Source organism: Primulina huaijiensis, chromosome 14 (genome assembly GCF_012295235.1).
Source record: "Primulina huaijiensis isolate GDHJ02 chromosome 14, ASM1229523v2, whole genome shotgun sequence".
In the NCBI taxonomy this organism is placed as follows: Eukaryota; Viridiplantae; Streptophyta; class Magnoliopsida; order Lamiales; family Gesneriaceae; genus Primulina; species Primulina huaijiensis.
The window spans coordinates 16,666,688-16,689,782 of record NC_133319.1 but is presented as its reverse complement, the minus strand read 5'-3'; the positions used below and the strand labels follow the sequence as shown (position 1 = coordinate 16,689,782).

The 23,095-nt window shown below is 37.9% G+C and overlaps 2 protein-coding genes across 3 annotated transcripts; one reads left to right on the top strand and one right to left on the bottom strand.

The window, feature by feature from the left end:
* Positions 1 to 4,021: 4,021 nt before the first annotated feature.
* On the bottom strand, positions 4,022 to 5,301 carry LOC140957522 (histone H2A variant 1). 2 transcript variants are annotated; one of them, XM_073414831.1, is made up of 3 exons: positions 5,159 to 5,249; positions 4,881 to 5,003; positions 4,022 to 4,468 (listed from the first exon to the last, which is right to left on the bottom strand). In XM_073414831.1, exons 2-3 carry the CDS (start codon positions 4,992 to 4,994, stop codon positions 4,172 to 4,174), a joined length of 411 nt encoding a protein of 136 aa, XP_073270932.1. In that variant the 5' UTR covers positions 4,995 to 5,003; positions 5,159 to 5,249; the 3' UTR covers positions 4,022 to 4,171. The 2 variants fall into 2 exon arrangements, with proteins under 2 accessions (XP_073270932.1, XP_073270931.1); XM_073414830.1 differs by having other exon boundaries at positions 4,023 to 4,468; positions 4,881 to 5,007; positions 5,159 to 5,301.
* An 11,671-nt stretch (positions 5,302 to 16,972) lies between these two features.
* On the top strand, positions 16,973 to 18,998 carry LOC140958098 (uncharacterized). Its single transcript, XM_073415494.1, has 3 exons — positions 16,973 to 17,943; positions 18,067 to 18,259; positions 18,349 to 18,998. The coding sequence occupies exons 1-3, from the start codon at positions 17,545 to 17,547 to the stop codon at positions 18,882 to 18,884; spliced, it is 1,128 nt and encodes a 375-aa protein (XP_073271595.1). The 5' UTR covers positions 16,973 to 17,544; the 3' UTR covers positions 18,885 to 18,998.
* The last annotated feature ends 4,097 nt before the right edge of the window (positions 18,999 to 23,095 follow it).

Genomic DNA, 23,095 nt, shown 5'->3' with positions numbered 1-23,095 from the left:
TAAATCCCAAAAATTTGGAAAAAGCCCCTTAAAATTTTGAATTTTACAATTAGGTTCTCATATTATCGATTATTACAATTAGGTCATTAAAATTCTCAATTTATGCAATTCGATCTTTATTCTTGTAAAAGGCTTTTAACCATAATAACTAAAATTCAATTCTAAATAATTATTTTATAAGAAAATTTTCATAACTTTATCAAAATTTATTTCAGGGGTTATTTTGATTAAATTTTCGTAAAATATATATTCGAACCAAAAAATTTTGAAAAATCATAAAGCCTCACTTGGACCCAATAGCGTATCAAGCCCGTGGTTTGGGGATTTACTGAGACCATCTCGAGCAGCTCTTTGTCCTTGCGACCCTGTTGCCCGCGCGAACATGACTGTTCGAACAGCTCAGTCTGTAGAAAAAAAATTTAATTGTTCTTTGCAGACGCCACTCCGCATAATTTCATGGGCCACCCGGGGGCAACGCTTGCGCACATGCGCTGCTCGAAACAATTCTGGGCAGCTGCGAAAATAAATTTTTTGTGTTCTGAAAATGTTTTTCATGGTGCTGCAATTTTTGGAAAATTCTTAAATAGAAGAAATAATTAACTCAACTAGATTTAAAAACAAATAATACGATAGAAGAAAAAAAAATTCCATGATACCACTGTTAGGTACTTTTTTCTCTCACCTAAGGCACAACATAATTTCAAAATTTTTGTTTTGACATTCAAAATGTTTCTTGGGAGTCGAATGATTTAGAACATTTATATGATGTTTAGATCTGTTTACCTTTGCATATTTAACGTTGGACACCAAACCAGTCTAGGATTAACGGAATTGGTCATTTTTGCATATCTCTATGAACGAATCTTCCTTTTTTAATTGTCAAATAAGATCTACGATTAGAGACTGAGTTTCTCATTTAGATCTCTTGCGATCTAAACGATTTAGCATCGAAATTTGATTGTCGGAATTTCAAAAATCTGGTGGTGTTGTGGCAGCGGCAGGGCGGTGGAAGAGGGTGGCCAAATTTTTCCTTCAGAAATTCAAGTTGGCCTAGAATTTTCTTGTGTAGGGGGAAATGATTTTGTGTATTTTCTTGTATGGTTAAGTTATTTTTTTCCTGTTATCAACTTTTTATAACATATTAATAAAAATACATTGACTCAATTCTATTAGGACTCATAATCCTAATCTCATTAGGATTCTTTCNTTCTTAATTATATGTTAATTAATTAATTCTAGACCACTCCAGAATATTCCGTGAGAACCATGTACATATAGTAGTCACCACTATTAACATTTTTATTTAATTGGTGATTCTAATTCACTAAATAAATTATTGTGAACTCATTATAATCCCGATCGATGACCAGACTTTGTCAATGTATCGATGGCACAAATATTGTTGATATAATGAAAATTGAAATTTCAATGACAAAATTTCCACCGATCTATTTTTGACAGCTGTCAGTTTTATGAACATTCTTATTAAAAAAACGGTCTCTCTCCTCACTTAATTTGCAAGTAAGATAATTTCCACAAATTACATTACATGTATTCCACATATAAACTCTTTTATAAGCAATAAGTTTGATCTCCATCAAACTGTAGTGACCAAGTTAAACTCCTTGAATTTGACTATCTTGACGGGAACACAGAATCAGATATTTGTGTGACCCTCAATAGTTCACGGATACAGCTAGCCGTGGGTTCACAACTACATTGTAATTGAGAATAATTTTTATTCTTATCCTAGCTTACCCTAATTAGTCTCATTTTTTTCATCAACCCCTTAATAAGAATGTCATAACTCAAGTTTGATCGCACCTATCGGATAATGTTAAAAGGGTTTAGTAGAATCGCCCAATGATCTCATAGGTATCACTGTAGTGCCTGCAAGAACCTTAAGTTATAGTTAGCATACAATAATGTCCTTTCAATTCATATATTTCGATCGAATCTACAACAATTGATATATCTAGAGTTGCAAATAAATTTATAACGATGTGATGTATCTTTTAGTAGTGATAGTAATGTGGTATGTGCAACTAGTAAAACACATTTCCTTAAAACATATGTCTTGATCTGGCTAGCAAGTCCATGCATTATTAACTCGTCGGTTCTCATAGAATATCTTCACCCGTAGGCAAATGGTGAATCCTCGACTACAATGTATTGACTCCAATGTATTTCGAAACTACACTCAACCTCGTCACTTGATGACCCCTCAATGGAGTCGGTAAACGAGTCAAAGTGTTTTGCTAGTACGCATAGCCTCTATGTTGTCTTAAATCAAATGATTAATGGTGTACAATGTCTATAACCGCATACTATTCCACTTGATAAATAATAACCACTTGGAAAGTCTGAGGGAGGATTGTTCAGTACACCATCAAATGATCTCTCATCTGTATGAACGTACATCTTCATTCCCTTACAAATGAAACATGACGTTTATATCACAAATGTTAGTCTCAAGCTTAAGCGACTCTTATCCTTATTTTAGGCGATTGATTTGACTAGTAACTTATTTAGAATATACGGTACACTTCCTAATTATTTTCATCATCTTACATTGTCAGGCAGACCTCATGGTATCTATTGTATATTCAAGAGTTTTATCTATGAATTTTGCATGGGTATACAATAAAGTAAATGAGACAACTGAATAAAATCGTAAAATATTATTTTTTGCATAAGAGTCAATGGAGCTCAAGCCATAAGTTATCTCATTAAACACCTACTCTAATAGCTACATAGTCGTACTATCGTAAAAGATCAAATTCCCCCGCTTCCTCCGATGGTGATCATTTTCCGCGTTTGTAGAACTCATGACTCAAATCAGATATCTCATCTATCATTACCAGGAAGTTGCACCCAATTTTTTGGATGAATTATTCGTGAGACGCTGGACATTGTAAACAGAAGCACCTCTGGACGAAAAACCAACCGAGCAACATTTCGTGCTCTATATCTTGGATGTTGGCAAAACCTTCTTTCTCTGGTAGAATCATTACGGAGGTCAAATGGCTCTCTGTAGAACCCTTTCTACATAGAGCAAGAAACCTCTTCAAACTTCAGTATGTGACAAACTGGAACGATGGGGCAAGGGCGTAGGCAAAAAGTTTTCATCAGGTGGACAAATTTTGTCTCGAGTCTTGACGAATTATACCTCTAAAAAAAACTTGTTTTATTGTTGTTGTAAAGTGAGAGAAAACCATAATCAAGATGATAATAAAACTAAGTACATGTCAAAACTATAAAGAAATTTGTAGAATTAAAAAGAAAACTTATTTTCAATCTAAATCATCTATTATCGATGATTGTTTTACATTTGATTTCATAATCATTTAAAAAATAAAATATATTTTTAAATGAAAATTAAAATAATATAAATTTTTTTCTTTGCCAAAAAAACTAAGAAACATATGATAAATTTGCAAAATAAAATCACAAAACTTTGAAATATTATTTTTTGTTCATTCCAATCATTAACTCATATGATTAGTTACAAAAGCGTAAAATTATATTATTCTATTTCAACAATATGAAAACTTTAAGCTGAATAAAGACCTCTAAATTGCAAAAGCTTAACACAAAAATTCATATAGACATTTTATCATGTACTTTTTAATCATTCATCACACAACAAATGTTCACACCAAAATAAAACTCCCTTCAAAACAACCAATTTAACCACATTCAAGATAAAGAAAACTATAAAATCAAATATCATCTATCAAAATCTAATTCAAATTTGATAGTTCCTGCTTGGATATATTTTTGTTGGGCTAGACTACCTAAACATTTTGGCCAACAATCCTGCCAGACAATTGCCCATATTTCTCCTCCGCCCCTGCGAATTCGGAATCGAGGTTCCAACCCGATATGAATCATTGTTGGTGATGATGGATGAGCTGTCTTTGAACCGATGCTGCTGTTGACTAATTCGACATTTTGTATTGAGTTTTATATTTGAATAATACAAGCAGTGAGGATTGGATTTGTTTCGCTTGTTTCATTTGAGTTAATGGCAAAACGAGTATCATCAATCACACTAAATGTTAAAGAAAACTACACCGAGGACTAGAGTTACAGGTTCACAACTATGTCATGCAGTCTAATTACTCAAATAAGAGAGAAAAAAAAAAGACGAGAAATACAAGAAAAGAAATCACTCCTTGGTGGTTTTGTTGATGAGGGATTTGTGGATGTGAGGGATAACTCCACCACCGGCTATGGTACCTTTGATGAGAGTGTCAAGCTCTTCGTCTCCGCGAATGGCAAGCTGTAGGTGCCTCGGTGTTATCCTCTTAACTTTGAGATCTTTGCTGGCATTTCCAGCCAATTCAAGCACTTCAGCTGTCAAGTATTCGAGAATTGCAGCGGTGTAAACTGCTGCAGTGGCTCCAACTCTGCCATGGGCGTTGGATCTTGACTTGAGGTGACGGTGAATTCTACCTACTGGGAACTAGAACCACAGTGCGAATATGCCAGGGTAAGTTTTAAGGATACATAAGATGCATTCAAGCATGTGCAAGTAATGAACTTGTTTGGTGGCTCAACAGTTAAACAAAAGCAAGAGAAGTGAATCGTGCAATCAATTTCCTGCAGTCGTATTCTCTTTCACTCAAAAAAAAAGGGTCAAAATATCGAAATACAAGCAATAGAAGTATTATTTTCTAACCATTGGGACTAGTGGCCCAATTCCTTCCTTTAAAGATAGGAATCGCTAATTATAGTGAACACAAATGCATCAAATCTATGATTGACCAAAGCAACTTGTATTGAATTAGTTGAAAACAATAATAAATATAATAATCTAGTCTAGTGCTAAAAATGAAGAAGAAAAAACAATCAACGATAATGAAATTATTTGATACCTGTAAACCAGCACGAGCAGACCGAGACATAGGCTTTTTCTTATCCTTCTCCTTAGCGGCAGCAGCTGCGGTTGTCTTCCCCGCGACAAGCCCTTTTCCACCTTTTCCGGCCATTTCTCCCAACTAACTGCCATCTCAAAAATTAAGAAAACAGATCTGAGCAAATTCAACTTCCATACAGCAAAAAAAAAAACGAATCCGAAAGATATAATAACAAAAAAAAGGTAGGGAAATTCATAAATCTAAGGATCTGAAAAGCCCTAGAAAGTTAAAAGTACCTCAGAAACGAATGTCCACAGCACCGGGAGGAATAGAACAAGAGAGTAGACAAATGTATATCTGATGTGATAAACGGAGACTGTAAGTAATACAAAGAGAAGTGCATTTATTTATCGCTTTGCTGTTTTTTGAATTGAAAGAGAGCCGTTTTGGCGGGAACACGAAAATGTTCGGCCGCTGTGTTTTTGCATGCTGGAATCTGAACTGGACCACTTAAAATCGTCAGCCCAATCTGATCTTTCTTTGAAGCCCACTGCATTTGGTAAAAAGCCCATTTTAACGGCCATCTTCGTCAAAAAGTTTCCATCCTCGTCGTTCAAACCGTGGAGAAGAAAGATTTTAGACTTAGTAGAGCAAAGATAAAATACATGAAATTTAAGTATAGCACGCAGTACAAGGAGAATCAAGGCAATAGTTATAATAGGGATGTTGAATGGTTTCGAATGTTAGGCACAACACATGAAGAAAATATTACGATCGCAGAGACAAAGATGCTGAGGTAGATATAATGACCTGACACTAATTACTTTTTTTATCTGACAAGAATTGAAATTAATTATTTTAAAATGAAGAATTTAAAATAATTAATTCAAATAATTAAATTATGTTTTAAAAATATTTGTTAAAAAATATCGGTTTACAGACGATATTAAAATGCATATTTGAAATTTATACACGCTAAAGTTGCAATAAAAATAGACTATGTCAAGTTTTGAACCCCTGATTATAAAAAGAGAACATACATACGCCATACATATATCTATCTACCTTATCATCCATGTCAGTGTCATCTTCATCATCCATATCTGAACCTCTTTCTCTCTCCCCGTCTCAACCGTCTTTGTCGTTTTGACCACCATTTGACCACTGAAATCGCCGTATTTCGCCGCTCAAATCTCAAAATTGATTGAGGATCTTGTTCCCTATGTAGTAAGCTTTGTTTTTATACAAAAATTTCGCAGAAAGCTCGCGAAATCGATATGCCCTGTTTTCTGTGCGATTCTGGTCGTCTTCTCTGACAAGTTCGCCGCCTGTTGCTGATGAGCTTAGTATTTAAGCTTGATTTTCAACTTTGTTTTGACAAGTTCGAAGGCTGTCCAACGGTAGAATTTAATCTTTCATAAATAATTCGATTTTCGTCTAAATATCACATTGATATTGATAAATTATTGTATTATTTTTTAGGTTCCAGAGTTAATCGATTTTGAGGTATAACCCAGTGAACCTAGAATTTATTGTTGGATTAATAATACGATAGTCTAAGAAAATTATGATAGTTCGATAACTATTAGAATTTGTTGCAATAATTCAAGCTAATAAAATAATTAAATTCAAATCTTTTGAATTGTTTTAGATAAAATTCAAATTTCGGGAAATTACTAAAATTGGCCGCTTGACTATTAGTTCCGCGTAATTGAAAGCTAAAAATAATATTTGTGATAAATTAAATCATAATGAATGATTTTATGTATTTTTATCGGATATTAGAATATTAAGGATTTAAAATTTCTTAAATAGTTAAAGTTGGAATTTAGTTGAATTTAAATGGTAATAAGATTTTTATATGTTGATAAGAACTTTTAAATTTAATATTCTTGAGATTTATCTGAGTTGACATTTTCAAGATTTTCTTGAGGATTTAAATTACTATTGAGTTGACATTTTCAAGATTTTCTTGAGGATTTAAATTACTATTAGTTGGTTGAAGTATGTAGAGATCAATTATTTTCATCATGTCTGAAAAAGACATCTGATGATCATGTGTGATTTGTTGATTTATGCGATGTTATATGTTAACTTGCATATTATCAGTGGGTAATTGATGTGCAAAATAAAATAAAATATTTCTTTTGTCCACACATATTTTTTATTTTATTAGACATATCAATATCAGTTAACATATCATTTCGAGCATGTCTGTTATTGAGATCAAGTTATATTTCGATTGAGATCCGTTATATATATGATATAATATTGTGTTCTGGAGATGTTTGGCTACCTTGATTCGGTCTGGCTTAAGTAGTTGCTAGCCTCGAGGCTGGACCATATCCCAGGCACGGTCCGCTGAGTCGTGAACTAGTTCGAGCATATTATGTACGCTTGTAGATATCGATCATTTAACTCCTGTTATCATGATATTTTGAACATATTCATACATGAAGTCATTACATTTTTATTTCATGTATCGTGGTTTCTTGATGTTTCGTACTGAGGTTTCTGACCCCCGAGAATTGTGAGTGTACATGACAGGTGGTACAAGTGGTTTGACCTCAGGTGCTCGAGAAGAAGAATCAGTAAGAACCAGAGCTCCTTGAGAGTTGGCTCAGTTGTATTTAGGTATTGCATAGTTTTATCATCTCGCAGATACTATATGTATATATTTGTAGTATTATATTATGTTATTATCGAGCCTTGTCGACTCTATGATATTTTTGTTTTGTATATGCCATGAATCATGATTGTACCTGATCGATACTTGTTTATGTTAGTTATGTAATTGATACCATATTTTGTTTATTTTAAGTATTTAATTTTCTGGAATGTGACAAACCATCAACTATATTATGCTTCTTGATATTATTGATTGACTTGAAGTTAAGGTGATTCAATCTCTTGTGCCAGAGCCAATGTTTATCACTAAGGGAGGCAACTAAACATGTAGGAACATTAACAAGATCTTTGTTCCATGATACTTTGTAAGCATTGCCTTCTCTTTTTCCGGTTAAGACTATAGACTCATTGGCATCTTTAACTGTGCAGGTGTGCTTCTGAAAAGCTACTGAGTATCTATTATCACAAAGTTGACTAATGCTAATCAAATTGTAGCAGAGTTTTTCAACTAAGAGCACATCATTTATAGTTATATTACCATGGATAATCTTACCCTTACCCACGGTTTTATCTTTTGAGTTGTCCCCAAAATTTATCTTTGGTCTAGTACAACTCATTATTTCTGAGAGTAGACTCTTTTGCCTTGTCATATGTCTGGAACATCCACTGTCCAGATACCATGTAGAGCTGCTTATCTTGGCTTCCCTCTCATGTTCCTGCAAGCACAAGTTTTAGTAAATGGTACCCAATCTATTTGGGTCCAAGCCTTATCAGTCCTTTAGGAACTCACATTTGTACAATTCTAGGTGATCTTGTACTTCGGGTATCCACAGAGGTGTGTGCAACATAAGTTTTGTTATTTCTAACAGAATGCATTATAGGATGTTGTTCTTCCCTTCTGTTTTTATCGTTTGGTCTGTATCTCTTCCGAACTGGTATGCAATTATAGTACTGGTAGTTTCTAACCTTCAGAGAGGGTTGTCCTCCTGAGTAGAATCTTCTACTGGATCCAGCACTCTGATGGACTCTTCTCTTAGGTTCAACATAACCCAGACCATAATGCTTACTTCTGTTCGTCTGGTCTACAAACTTTTTGATTTGAACAGTTGGTACTTCTGGTTCATGTACCACACTGGATTTAACAATGTGAATGAATTTCTCTTTGCTCATATCCAGTTTTGACTTTGTACTAGTTTCAGAAGTGCTTTCATCAATACTGAATCCGAGACCACTCCTATCTCCAGATTGCTTATGTAATTCTTGCATATTCTCTAATGAAACAGAAGACTTGTTCCATGAATTTACTAGAACCGATAGCTTCTGATTTTCAGATCTCATCGTCTGGTAATCTGCATTTACTCTTTCATTCTCAGTTCTCAATTTACTTATCTCAACTTTCAGATCACTACAGATGTTCTCTTGCAAGCAAGTGAACTTACTGATTTGACCTTTTAAATTTTGATTTTCAATTTTAACTTTCTCGAATGATTGAGAAAGTCTTGAGTACTCCTCAACCATTTCATGCAGTGCTTTAACCAAATCATTTCGTGTAAATTCATCAGAATCGAAATCAAATACCTTTCCAGATGTCGAGGCTGATTCAGTGTTTGCCATGAGACATTTGACTTCTTCTTCATCACTATCACTGGAATGGTTATCTGAGTCGGAAAACTCAGAGCTAGAATCCGCCCACTTTGATTTACTTTCCTCAGCAATCATTGCTTTGCGGTCTCTTCTGGACTTTTTATCTTTCCACTTGAACTCCTTCTTCTTCTGTTTATCCTTCTTTGGTTTCGGGCAATCAGCAATAAAATGTCCGATTTTTCCACAATTGAAGCATGCCATATCACCAGGTGGTGATTCCTTCTTGAAGTTCCGGTTAGGGCTTTGGTATGCTCGGTGATTCTTCTTCATGAATCTCGAAAATTTCTTCACGAATAAGAACATTGCATCATTGCTGATTTGTTCAGCAGTCTAGTCAGATGTGCTTTCAATAGCAGCAGCAGGTGAAACATTTGAAACAACTGCATCATTAGTAGTAGCAGTAGCAGTGGCAGTAAGAGCCTTGGTAGGTGGATTCGACAAGGGCTCTTCTCCGCTTCTTACTTCCAGTTCAAACTCATAAGCTTTCAAATATGAAACAAGTCACGTAATTTCAACTTGTTGAGATCTTTTGAGAATCTCATCATCATTGTCTTGACGTCTCATTCCCTGGGTAAAGCTCTCATCACTTTCAATGTTATTTCTCTATTGCCATATTAATTTCCCAGAGCTACTAGCTCATTTACTAAGCTGTTGAAATGTTCATCAAACTCGATCAAAGTTTCTCCAGCTTTCCATCTTGAGATTTTCTAACTTTTTCATAGCCACAGACAGCTTGTTTTCTTTTGTCTGTTCATTTCCTTCACAAATCTGGATAAGTTTCTCCCATATTTCTTTGACTGTAGGACACATCTTGATCTTGCTGAAGGTGTTTTTGTTAAGAGTTTGGTAGAGAATATCCTTCGCAACATTGTCTAGATTTGCTTTCTTTTTGTCCTCGCCTGTCCATTCACTTCTATGCTTCTCAAGAATTTGTGGTGCGTCTTCAGTAATAACAGCATCAGTATTAGGCTTTAGAATTTTCAATGGACCATCTGTGATGACAAACCACATGTCATCGTCTTGTGCTGCAAGATGGGCTTTCATCCTGATCTTCCAATCATCGAAATCTTCTTTTGAGAACATAGGGACTTTGCTGAAATGTGCCATTTCTGTTGTAAATTTTCAGAACAAGAAAAATCAACTTTATTATTGTAAGAATGTAATAAAATAGAAACTACTCATAAAAGTCATTATTGTAAGAATGTAATAAAATGAATAGTTCATGCATAGAAAACAAATTCTACTTGGAACATATTTTTTTCCTGTATTTACTATATTTTTAGGGGACATTTTTTTCACCAACTTTCAAAATATCTAGATGTATTCAAGATTTCATCGTGATGAATATATATGCGGTATTATAAAGTTTGAGATAATTAAAGTGACCACTTTAGTATAACATATCATACAAAAAAATATTCCAACATTACTTAATATTTTGTTTAAATAGAGTGATTCACTGAAAATTTAGGGTCCGATTCATGCAACTGACACTAGTCCAGACGCAAGCTTTGAATTTGCCCTGAGCCTGCAAGCACGAAGAAGATCGTTAGAAGGGGGCCGTAAGGGTATCCCGATGTAGCCCATCCGACACTCAAGTCAGAGACTGAGAGTATAAAGGAGAGCAGCTAAGGGTGCTGCTGAAAACAATATAGTGAATGTATTGAATGCCTTGAATTAGACACTCAAACCTAGTATTTACAGGAAAATGCCTGGGCCTGTCTTCCATTTGGGCTAGAGATGGGCCAGGGTAGCAAGCCCATCCACGGGATATCACCAGTCTCCCCCTCCCGAGTCGAACTGAATCTTAGGTTCAAAGTTCGATTAATTGTGTTTTCCTCGGTTTACAACATGTTAGCTGTGTTCTTCCTCTCCTGCTCACTAGTCTCCACAAGTTTGGAAACAAATTAAATCATCTTCCCATCTTGAAAGGTCAGATATGTGTTTGACTCTCCTGTAAAGAGATGTTTCCTCATCATTTCATCCTTATTTTCCCATACTTCATTCATTGATATTCTCTTACGCTCCACCATTGCAGCCCGCACCCTCCTTCCGCGCCAACACCTCCCCTTCCTTCATCACCTCGCCTAGCCCTTCCCCCTCGCCCACGCCAGCCACTCGTCCCGTCGTCTCACCATCGCCTCGCTACAACCCCGCCCTCGCCCATACGCCAACTGCCTCGCCCCTCGCCGCAACCTTCACTCTCATCCAGCCGCTCGTCCCGCCATCTCGCCCTCACCTCGCGCAGGGCTAGTCTTGCCCTGCACAGTGTCTCGCCAGCCTTCCCCTCGCCTTTCATCCACGCCCGCGCACGCCCCTCCTCCTATCGTCTCTCTCTCTCGCCAACGCCCAGCCTCGACCCTCACCCCAGCACTCTCGACCCTCGCTGCAACCCTCACTCTCATCCAACCGCTCGTCCCGCCATCTCGCCATCACCTCGCACAGCGCTAGTCTCGCCCTGCACAGCGCCTCGCCAGCCTTCCCCTCGCCTCTCATCTACGCTCGCGCGCGCCCCTCCTCCCCTCGCCCTATGCAGCGCCTCGCCTCGCCTCGCCAACACCCCGCCCTCGCCCATACGTCAACCTCTCCAAGCTCCATGCCCAAGCACACCCTTGCCCAAGCATGCTCTCGCCCTTCACCTGAGCATGCCATCGCCCTAGCGCGCCAAGCCATCACCCTCACCCAGCCAACATATTGCGCCCAGCTCTGTCCAGCCGCCACGCTCGCCCTCGCCCCTTGCGTTGAGAATTTTATTTCGAATAGGATCTCCATAATTTTTGCAGCGGTAAACATCGTGCGTTATCGACAAACCAAATAAATTTTTCTAACACTGTATGCCCTCGTCGCCCCCATCTTCAAGGTCCTCTAGTAAGCTTTTGAAGGAAGATAATTTCCACTTCCCCGCGCTCTTGACTCCTCTGCTAAAATAGTACTTAGCAGGAAAAATAAAATTTCAAACTCTAACTCCTCTGCTAGACGATTCTTAGCAGGAAAATAAAATTCTCACCTCATCATCTCATAACTTCTATGCTAAGCCGGACCTTAGTAGAAAAATAAAACTATCACCTCATAATCTCGTAACTCTTCTGCTAAGCCGGGCTTTAGCAGGAAAAATCAAACTTCAACCTCCTCACCCTCTGACTCTTCTGCTAGGCGATGCCTGAGCAGGAAAATAAAACTTCTACCTCCTCACATTCTGACTCCTCTGCTATTCGATGGCTCAACAGAAAAATAAAACTTCCACCTCCTTATCATGTGACTCCTCTTCTAGGTGATGCCTCAACAGGAAAAAACTTAATTTCCAACTCCTCACCCTCTGACTCCTCTGCTAAGCGATGTCTCAATAGAAAAATAAAGCTTCCACCTCCTCACCATCTGACTCCTCTGCTAGGCGATGGCTCAACAGGAAAATAAAACTTCCACCTCCTCACCCTATGATTTCTCTGCTAGGTGATGCCTTAGCAGGAAAAAAACTTAATTTCCAACTCATCACCCTCTGACTCTTCTGTTGGGCGATGCCTCAACAGGGAAATAAAAGTTTCACCTCCTCACCCCAGTCTCCTCTGCTAGACGATGCCTTAGCAGGAAAATAAAGGTTTCACCTTCTCACCCCAATCTCCTCTGCTAAGTGATGCCTTAGCAGGAAAATAAAGGTTTCACCTCCTCACCCATGACTCTTCTACAAGGCTCATCCCAAGTAGGTAAAATTTAATTTCTCGTCATCAACTCTTTTCCTCTACTAGGCGCAGCCCAAGTAGGTAAATTTAATTTCTCCTCATCAACTCTTCTCATGTACTAGGTGCAGCCCAAGCAGGTAAATTTAATTTTTCTGCTCCACTCTACTTCTCTACTAGGCGATGCCTTCGTAGAAAAATTTAAAGATGTCTCTACTCCACTCCGCTCCTCTACTAGGCGATGTCTTAGTAGGAAAATAAAATTTTTCTCCTCGACTCTGCTCCTTTACTAGGCGATGCCTTATTAGGAAAATTTAATCTTTCTCCTCTCCAACTCTTCTCCTCTACTAGGCTTAGTTCAAGTATGTAAATTTAAATTTTCTCATCCACTCTGCTCCTCTACTAGGCGATGCCTTAGTAGGAAAATTTAATTATACTCCTCTCCAACTCTTCTTCTCTACTAGGCTCAGTCCAAGTAGGTAAATTTAAGTTTTCTCATTTTCATAATAAAACAACATTCATGAACTGGAAAGAAGAATTTGATTTTATTGAATTCCAACTGTTTACATTAGAAAATTCAAATATGAAATACATCAACGTTAAAATTCAGAATGATATTTTCTAAGGTGGTAAGTATTCCAGAGCCTCTTTAAAGTCTCGATTTTAGCATTCTCCAAGCAATAAGCTCCATAATTAAATTTCTCAATCACTCTGAAAAGACCCTCCCACTCTGGGTCCAACTTTCCTCTCTGCTCTTCTTGTACCTTCAACAGGACCAAGTTACCCACTTTTTCCTTTCTTTATCAAGTTAACTTCCACACGTGCTCTTTTTCCCTCTTCCCTCACTACCCCTTCATAACACCAACGCGAGATTTTTTGGTCCCCACACAAGATTCCAGCTCCTTTTCCCACATGAAATTTAAGCTTCTGATGATAAGTGGAAGCTACGACTCCAAAATCCTTCAGGGCTGGTCGTCCTAGAATTCCATTATACGCTGACGAGGTATCCACCACGGTGAAGGCTATCATTTTTGTTACCCGCAGAGGATCTGTCCCCAAGGATAAGGAAAGAACAATCTGACCCAAAGACGGGATGGCATGTCCTACAAATCCATAAGCGGGGTGGAGATCGGCTCAAACTCAAATCCTTCCACCTTCATCTGATCCAACGTGCTCTTGAACAAGACGTTTACGGAGCTTCCATTATCAATAAATATCCTCACCACCTCATAATTGGCACCACCAAGGTATCGTTATGTGGAGTCACAATGCCTCGGAGGTCTTCCGACCCAAAGCTGATGACGAGGTCTTGTAGTAAGTCTACACTCCTAGATATCTCAAAGTTCTCCAACCTTCTCCCATGTGCCTTTCGAGCTCGCCCAGAGTCTCCATCAATAACACCCCCGAGATCATATGAATAATTCCTTTCATAGGGTGGTTATCATCATTCATTCCCCTCCTCAGTTCGACGGACTCCTGAGGGACATCTTGACCTCAACCTTCCCCTCTCTGCTCCCCGACCCTCTAATTTATCCATGGAGGGCCTTGACCACGCCTAAGGGACGGGCGAGACCTCGGTCGACTCCCGGATGATGATCCTTCTCGTCCATTCTGCGAAGGCAATCTAGCACTGCTCTTAACCCTTTGCGACTTCTCCCACCTCTCCTCAGGATCCTTCACCTCCATCACCTTGTCACGACTCCTATCCAGAGGAACATGGGATGAGAATTGTCCTCTGATCCTATCTTTATCTTCCTCCATCTCGTCCGCACCTCTCTTTCGACCTCCTCTTTCCGCTCCCTCAACTCTACTTCCCCCAGGCCGCTGCTCCATCCTCTTATGCCGCTGGGCATCTTCTAGATTTACATATTTTTCTACCTGAGATAACAGATCATCATAACTTGATGGAAGTTTTTTGACCAACGATTTAAAGAACTCCCATCCTCTCAGTCCTTGGGTAAAGACACTTATCATAATGTCAGGGGAAGCAGCTGGTATATCCAGCGCTACATCGTTGAAACGCCGGATAAATTCTCGCAGAGTTTCAGTTTCTGGCTGCTTCATCACAAACAAGCTCAAATAATTTCTTTGGTGCCTCTTGCTACTAGCGAATCTGGGCAAGAAAGCAGCAGAAAAATCCTCGAAGATTGTGGGGAGTTGGGCTGCAAGGTGTTAAACCATTGCTAAGCTGACCTCACCAACGTGTCCAGAAACACCTTACACTTGACTCCATCCGAATACTGATGCAACAGAGCTGCGTTCTCAAACCTTCCCAAATGTTCTTCTGGGTCAGTATGTCCATCGTACTCTCCCACATTTGATTGTCGAAAATTTGGGGGAAGCCCTTCTTCCCAAATGGTAAGGGAAAAAGGACTTTCTTTCTTGGACGCTGCAGATCTGTTTTACAATTGTTGCCTCAACATCCGTATCTCACTCCACGTCTCTTCCATCTCTGGATTCTCTTCAATTGGGAGGGGTCACGTCTCTTCAACCCTGCTCTGACGACCCTCCACATTCTCCTCTTGTTCCTGGCGAGTGGCTTGTCCTTCAGCAAACATAGACTCTTGGTTGCTCTTCATGGCTTCGTCTACTGTCCTGGTGATGAACTGACCCAATTCCTGGCGAGGTTGTTCGGCTCTCATATCAGGACGGGGTTGTTCTTGTCTCGTCTCAAGACGATATTGTTCGGGTCTCATCTGAGGACGAGACGATACATAGTTATTTCTTCTACTTCCTCTCCGGCCTACCATCTCTATGTCTCAGCTCAAAGTTCCCACAGACGGCGCCAAGTGATACTCACTGAAAATTTAGGGTCTGATTCATGCAAGTGACACTAGTCCAGACGTAGGCTTTGAATTTGTCCTGAGTCTGAAATCACGGAGAAGACCGTTAGAAGGGGTCGGGAAAATGTCCTGGCGTAGGTCCTCTGACGCTCATGTCAGATACTGAGGATATAAAGAGAGAGCAGCTAAGGGTGCTGCTGAAAATAATATAGTGAATGTATCGAATGCCTTGAATTAGACACTCAAACCTGATATTTATAGGAAAATACTTGGGTCTGTCATAGGCTTGCCTTCTGATGATACCCTGGAAAGGGCTCGGGTCATTCTTGGACTCGAGCGGAAAGAGAAAAATTAAAAAAAGTCAAAATCCAATTCGCTATAAAGAGTAGAGCATGAGTAAAATTTAAACAGGGTCCTCCAGCCCGACTAGGGTACTTTCGCCCGACCAGGGTACTTCAGCTCGGACAGGGTTCAGGTCACCCGACCAGTATGGGTCATCATGCATCATTAGCATGATAATCAGTACCCATGACAAGACCCGAACAGTATGGGTCGTCATGCCTATTGACAGATGACAGGGCATGGGCAGTTGTCACAGTACAGGGTATGGGCAGTTGTCAGATGACAAGGCATGTGCAGTTTTCTAATCAGGAACAGTGTCCATGCACTATAATCGATGTCATATTCTACCCTATAAATACCCAGGTTTGCTCATTTAAATAGACTTTGCAATCTACTGCATTCAATAAAATCTCTCTCTACTTGGTGAACCTTGTACTGACTTGAGCGTCGGAGTGGCTACGCCGGAAACCCTTCCGGCGCCCCCCTGACATTATCTTGTTGAGTGTGTGCAGATTGTCTGACCCGCGAGACCAGGCCAGACCATCCGGGCAGACCAATCCAGACCACCCGGACAGACCAGGCCAGACCACTTGGACAGAATAGGACAGATCATCATGGAGATCAGGTCAGGTCATACTCTTATATATTATTTTTAAATTGGCCAAAATATTTGAAAATCAAGAAGAGACCGGAATGTGTTTTATTTGTTTTATATACCAAAAAAACTCGGAATTGATTTTTTTATAAAATAATAATAATAAATTGCTCTTTGCAAATATATATATCTAGAAGTAATAACCACCACGAGATTTCATACAAATCCGAGGGTATTTTGGATAATTCGATCAAGCCCTCGACGCGTCTCCGTGAATTACGTGGCGTCGTGAAGCTGCTAGTTGAGAGCTGAGGGTCCCTAATCGCGCGACAAGTATCCAGAAAACGGATGGGGTTGGTCCCACGTCACGTTCCAGCGTGGCAGAATCTAATCCTAGTCCGCAATTTCTCCTATAAAAAGGGCCTCCCCACCTTCCCGAAATCAGCTACCCACACACTTGTCGTGTTTCTGCGTGTTGTTTCTCTCTCCGGAAAATGGAGTTTCCGGCATTTCATGATCGGGTTTCCGTTTCCGATTGCCGGAGCCGTCACGTTGCTTAGAGGGGGATTATCTTTTTTTTTTTGTTTTTTGGAATTTGAAATCCCTAAGCGAAAGTGAAGCTTTATTTTAAAGAATTATGTAGCAGACTTTAGAAGTTATTCCATGCTTTCTTTTGCAATTAGAGATGGATTATTGTTGAAATTTTGGTAATCCTCGGGTATTGGTATCTGATTGTCAGCAAGCCTTTTTATTTTTTAAGATAAGATTGCTCAGTTTTTAGCTTAACTTTTCTGTTCTTGTGTCGATTGATTTTTTCTTCTTTTTTTTTCCTTTCTGAAATCTTCAATTGGGAGCCAATTTTTAGGCAGGCGAGTTACTGAGAAATGGATGATATGAGGATTAAGGTAGTTAAATATTAGTTTTGAAGTCTTGTAAATTGATTGGATGAAGAAATGGAGACTTGGTATTGAGAAAAGAATAGTTCCAAAATAAAATTAAATAGCATCTTAGAAGTAATGCCTTTCCCCTTGAAAATTCAGCCGATCGATTTGAACGCGCCTCGGGGGAAACAGGGTCCGGCAAATTTCGAGCCGTTGAAGCCAGTGGTGAAGTCCCGGTTCAAACGTCTTTTCGAGAGGCAATTCTCGGGTGTCCTCAAAATATCTGCGCAAGATAAGACGCCCGGCGCTGATGAGCCGCCGAATTATTGCAACAAGGATGCGTCGGAGGAGCTTGAGCTAAGCTCAGTCTGCCTGGCGAAAATGATTCAGAATTTCATCGAAGAGAACAACGAGAAGCCCAAGTGCGGTAGAAACTTGTGCAGTTGTTTCAATGGAAACTGTTCGGACGGCTGTGATGATGAGCATGATTCGTTCAAGCCTTCTTCCTCCGTGGATGCGTGCGAAACCCTTAAGGTAATCAATAATTAGCTATTTAGATTTATATACAGTGATTGGTTTTGTGGGCAGATTTGTTTGCTACGAACGAGTTCATATTCATGGATAATACATCTGAAAAATTTTGCCTTTGTCGAGCAGAGTCTGGTACCCTCTTTATGCGTTTCTGAGAGAAATCTGTTGGCTGACACTGCCAGAATAATCGAGAAAAACAAGATCGGTAAGCGCAAAGATGGATCTTGCAGAAAAATCTTGGAAGATAGCCTGACAGTTCTTGGATACGATGCTTCGATCTGCAAATCGAAATGGGCAAAAACACCCTCTTTCCCCGCAGGTACCGAACAATATTCTGGAAAACTTGGTTCTTTCTGTGATCGTTCCTAGAAAATATCTAGCGTGCTTAGTCATGTATTCTGTGTTCAGGGGAATACGAATACGTAGATGTGATAGTCGAGTCGGAGAGATTTTTGATCGACATTGATTTCAGATCAGAATTCGAAATTGCAAGATCCACCAAGGCATACAAACTGGTCCTTCAAGTACTGCCCAACATATTTGTAGGAAAGGCCGATCGTCTCGAGAAGATCATCGACACCGTATCTGAATCAGCTAAACAGAGCTTGAACAAGAAGGGGATGCCTTTTCCTCCATGGCGCAAAGCAGATTATGTAAAATCCAAATGGCTTTCTCCTTACACTCGCCATAACTCGAAGAACGATGCTGACAAGAAAGAGGGATTGGTTGAGCAAAAATCAAGTTCATGTGATAAAATTGAGTTCATGTTAGGAGAGAACTGCCCCGCCGCCGACGAGAAAATCAACGGTGGTGGTGGTGACGAAAACAAGATCGCAACTCCAATGGTGCTGCCGTGGGAGCCGCCGGAGATTAAGCCTAAGATTTTGCACAAAGGAGGTAAGATTGTTGCTGGTCTAGCTTCAATAATTCAAGATAAATCATAAAATTTTGATGGTTTTTTTGGTTAATTATAGTTTTTAGTGCTCGGCTTGTGTGTAATTCCCCTTCTGTTTTTGTTCGCAAGGGTATGAAGAATTAGTCTGAGTATAAGGTACAGTTTGGTTCATGTATAATACAAATAATATATAGATAAATAATATTTTTTAATAATAAAATATATAAAAATTATAGTTAATATAATATTTGATTTGATAGATTAATTTGATTAAATTTGAGATAATATAATATTATCGTTTTGTCTTTTTGAAAATATTTATAATATTATTTATTAATAATAATATTGTAATTTTAATTCAATGATTTGAGTGATATGAGATAAATGATTGATGATTTGATTGATATAAGATAAATGATTGGTAGATAATATGGTGCATCAAACATGAGATTAGATTTGATAAAAATATGGATAAATAATATAACGAACTAAACGATATCTAAATATATTAAATAATCTTAAAGAAGACCAAGGAGGAAAAACTTATATACCAACATGAATGAATCCAAATTTCCTGTTTGTGGATTAGGCAAAAATTTGTATGAAAATTTCCTGTATCGGTAGGGTTGATCCGTCTCACAGATAAAGATTCGTGATACCGTCTCACAAGAGACATACTCTTGTGATTTTATACTCTGTTTTATCTTATATATCCTTTTAACTTTGTCCAAACAAATTACTCGCTCCGTCCCACTGATTATATTTTATTTTTTTTTTTATATGTCTCAAATTATATTGTTCAATTTCTATATATAATATTATTTTTTTTTACTCTTTTATCAATCTATCTTTATTTAATTTACTTTTTAAATTATTAATTTGTTCATTTAATTTTGAAAATACAAAAATATTAATTTTTTATATTTATTTGTTAATGTTGGAAAACCCGAAAATTTTTTGATTAGATGTCATCATTTATGCGAAAATATGGTAAAAAACAAAATTAAATATCCAAGTTGGAAGATTTTGTATAAATTTTTTATGTTATTAGGCGTGAAAAATTTTGGAGTTAGAAATTATATATAATCGTGGCTTCAAATTCAAATTGCTTCGTTTCCGGTGCAGTTTTGTCACGTTATGATCCCTAACAAGCATAATGGAACGGAAATTTATTAAGAATTAAACAAGACGTTTTGGTAGTACAATTTATGAGTTAATGATACTTGGAATATATCTTTTTTATTGGTAAATAAAATATTTTTAATTATTTATCAAATTATTTTATAATAGTAGCACGTTGTCCGTGCCCAACCGCACTATGGAATAAAGTGTCAGATGGACAGAAATAGGGGTGGGCACGGGTCGGGTTTTTCGGATCAGGTATCTGATTTTTTTGGGTAGCATTTTCATTATCCGAACTCGATCCGATTCTGGACACTTCCCGCCTTTTCGGGTACCCGATAAGGTCGGGTTCGGGTTCGAGGTTTTTTTTTTTTTGGACAAAATAACATTTTATTATTTTGTGCCTACCAAATAATATATGACGAGAAAATAGGTTTATCAAAATAATATTGTCTCGTGAATGTCTATAGAAGTTAAACACAAAATATTTATCTCAAAACTTAGAATGAGTATTATAATTAACAAATATTTAAATCGAACATAAACTATTTAGATGCATATATAAGAAATTAACAAGTCTAATCTTGAAATCCAACTTAAATCTTCATCAAAAAAATCAGAATCAACTTCTTATTTGACTTTCAAAATATCATCTAGAATGTTTCATCACCTACATAAAGATGTAAATATATTAACAAAAAAATGAACCTCATAAAACAAAAATAAAATGTACCAATAATTCTTGTTTTTCTTCAATGCAGGAAACAAAATCTATAATATAAATAATAATAAGATTCACATGCTTAAACTTCCAACCTTGAATTGATTATTTTTTTTCACCTTTATCGTTGAATTAATTATGATAATCAAACATCAATAATAGATGTATCAACACCCAATTTTTTCATTTTTGCAAAATAAACAAAGAAAATAAAATGTTAGTACTTCGAAGTGTTAAGATATATCTAAAGTAAATAAAATAAAATTAAAATACCTTTGTCAATCATTTCAACATCACACAAATCTTCCTCCATATTAATTGGTTTTGAATCACATCGAGTCTTAAGCACAAATGAGAGATTGAAATATCTTGGGCGATAAAGAACTCCTAAATGCATCAAGTACACGCCCTCCGGTGCTAAATGCAGTTTCTAAAGCAACGGTGAAAATTACAACTGCCAATATATCTCGAGCCATTCGAGAAATAATGGGAAACCTGGGACTATTATCTTTCCACCATTGCAATATATTAAAGTTCTTTTTTTCCTCCTCAACATCTTCAACCAAATATTTCTCAAACTCAGACTTTACCACTTCACCTTTTCCTCCAATCTTATACATCTTGAACTCTTGCTTCAACAACAATCTAATAGCCATTTCAAACTCATCGTCCGCCTCACACAAGCGTTTCTTAGACATATCTTGCGAGCCAAGGGTGGAACTATTTGATGAAGAGCATAAACTTTTAGAAGTGTGTGGAAGTTTATTGGAATGTCTTAGTTTATAATCATCAAATAACTCGTAAAGGCCAAGTCTCACTTGTTCTTTCATGGTCTTGTTTTTCCCAGCACTGCCATACATTCTATCAGAAAAAAAAATTCAACAAACTCCAACTTATGTCGCGGATCAAGGATCACAACATAATATAAAATCATATTCATTTTCTCAGTTGATCCCCAATACTTATCATACTTTTCTTTCATTCTTTTTTCATTAAACTTAGTTCAAAGTAAGCACTCTACAACCATTGCTTAAGAAGGATGTCAACATCAATAATTTCATGAAACATAATGTTCGATGTAACATACAAAGAACCAGTAGGTAAATTTAATTTTCAGCCTCCTCATCTCTTCTCATCTACTAGGCTCAGCTCCAGTAGATAAAATTTAATTTTCAATTTCCTCGACGCTTCTCCTCTACTAGGCACAGTTTAAGTAGGTAAAATTTAATTTTCAATCTCCCAACCTCTTCTCCTTTACTAGGCTCGGCCCACTAGATAAAATTTAGTTTTCAGTCTCCTCATCTATTCTCCTCTACTAGGCGATGCTTTGTCAGGAAAATAATAAATTTCAATCTCTCCACCTCTTCTCCTCTACTAGATATAGCCCAAGTAGGTAAAATTTAATTTTCAATCTCCCTACCTCTTCTCCACTACTAGACTCAGCCCAAGTAGGTAAAATTTAATTTTCAGTCTCATCACCTCTTCTCCTCTACTAGGCTTAGCCTCAATAGGTAAAATTTGTCTCATGTCATTCTCATAATACAACAACATCCTTGAACTTAATGCAAGAACTTGGTTTTATTAAATTTCAACCGATTACAGAGGACAAGTAATGAGTATTTTCTGAATCTCTGAGTCAATGTCAAGGGTTATCTTGAGTGTCTTTTTCTCGGACACCAACTCTATGATTTCATGTTCTTCGTTCTCTATCTCCTTTACCTCTAGCTTTAACATCATCTATCTCTCACCCACACCTCTCTTCCTACCCTCTCCCTTCGCTCCCTCAACCCTACTTCCTCCATGTCGTTGCTCCGTCTTTTTGTGCTGTTGTGAATCTTCTAGATTCACGTACCTTTCTGTCCAAGCTAAAAGATCATCATAGCTCAACGGAGGTTTCTTTACTAGGGATTTGAAGAATTCTTTTCCTCTCAATCCTTGGGCAAAGGAACTTATCATAATGTCAGGGGTAGCCGCTGATATTTCCAGCGCTGCATTGTTGAAACGCTGGATAAACTCTCGCAAAGTTTTAGTTTCTTGTTGTTTCATCACGAACATGCTTAGGTAATTTTTCTGGTACATCTTTCTGCTAGCAAATCGATGCCAGAAGCCCTGGAAAAATCATCAAAAGACCGTATGGAGTTGGGTTGCAGTGTATTAAACCACTGTTGGGCTGATCTCACCAACGTACCCAGAAACACCTTGCACCTAACTCCATCTGAGTACTGATGCAACAAAGCCACATTCTCAAATCTTCCCAAGTGTTCTTCTGGGTCTGTACGCTCGTAGACTCTCCCACGCTCGATTGTCGAAAATTTGGGGGAAGCCCTTCTTCTGAAATGGCGGGAGAAAAAAGGAATCTCTCTCTTGGGCACTGGATCCTTGTTTCCCAACCGTTGCCTTAACATTCTTATCTCATT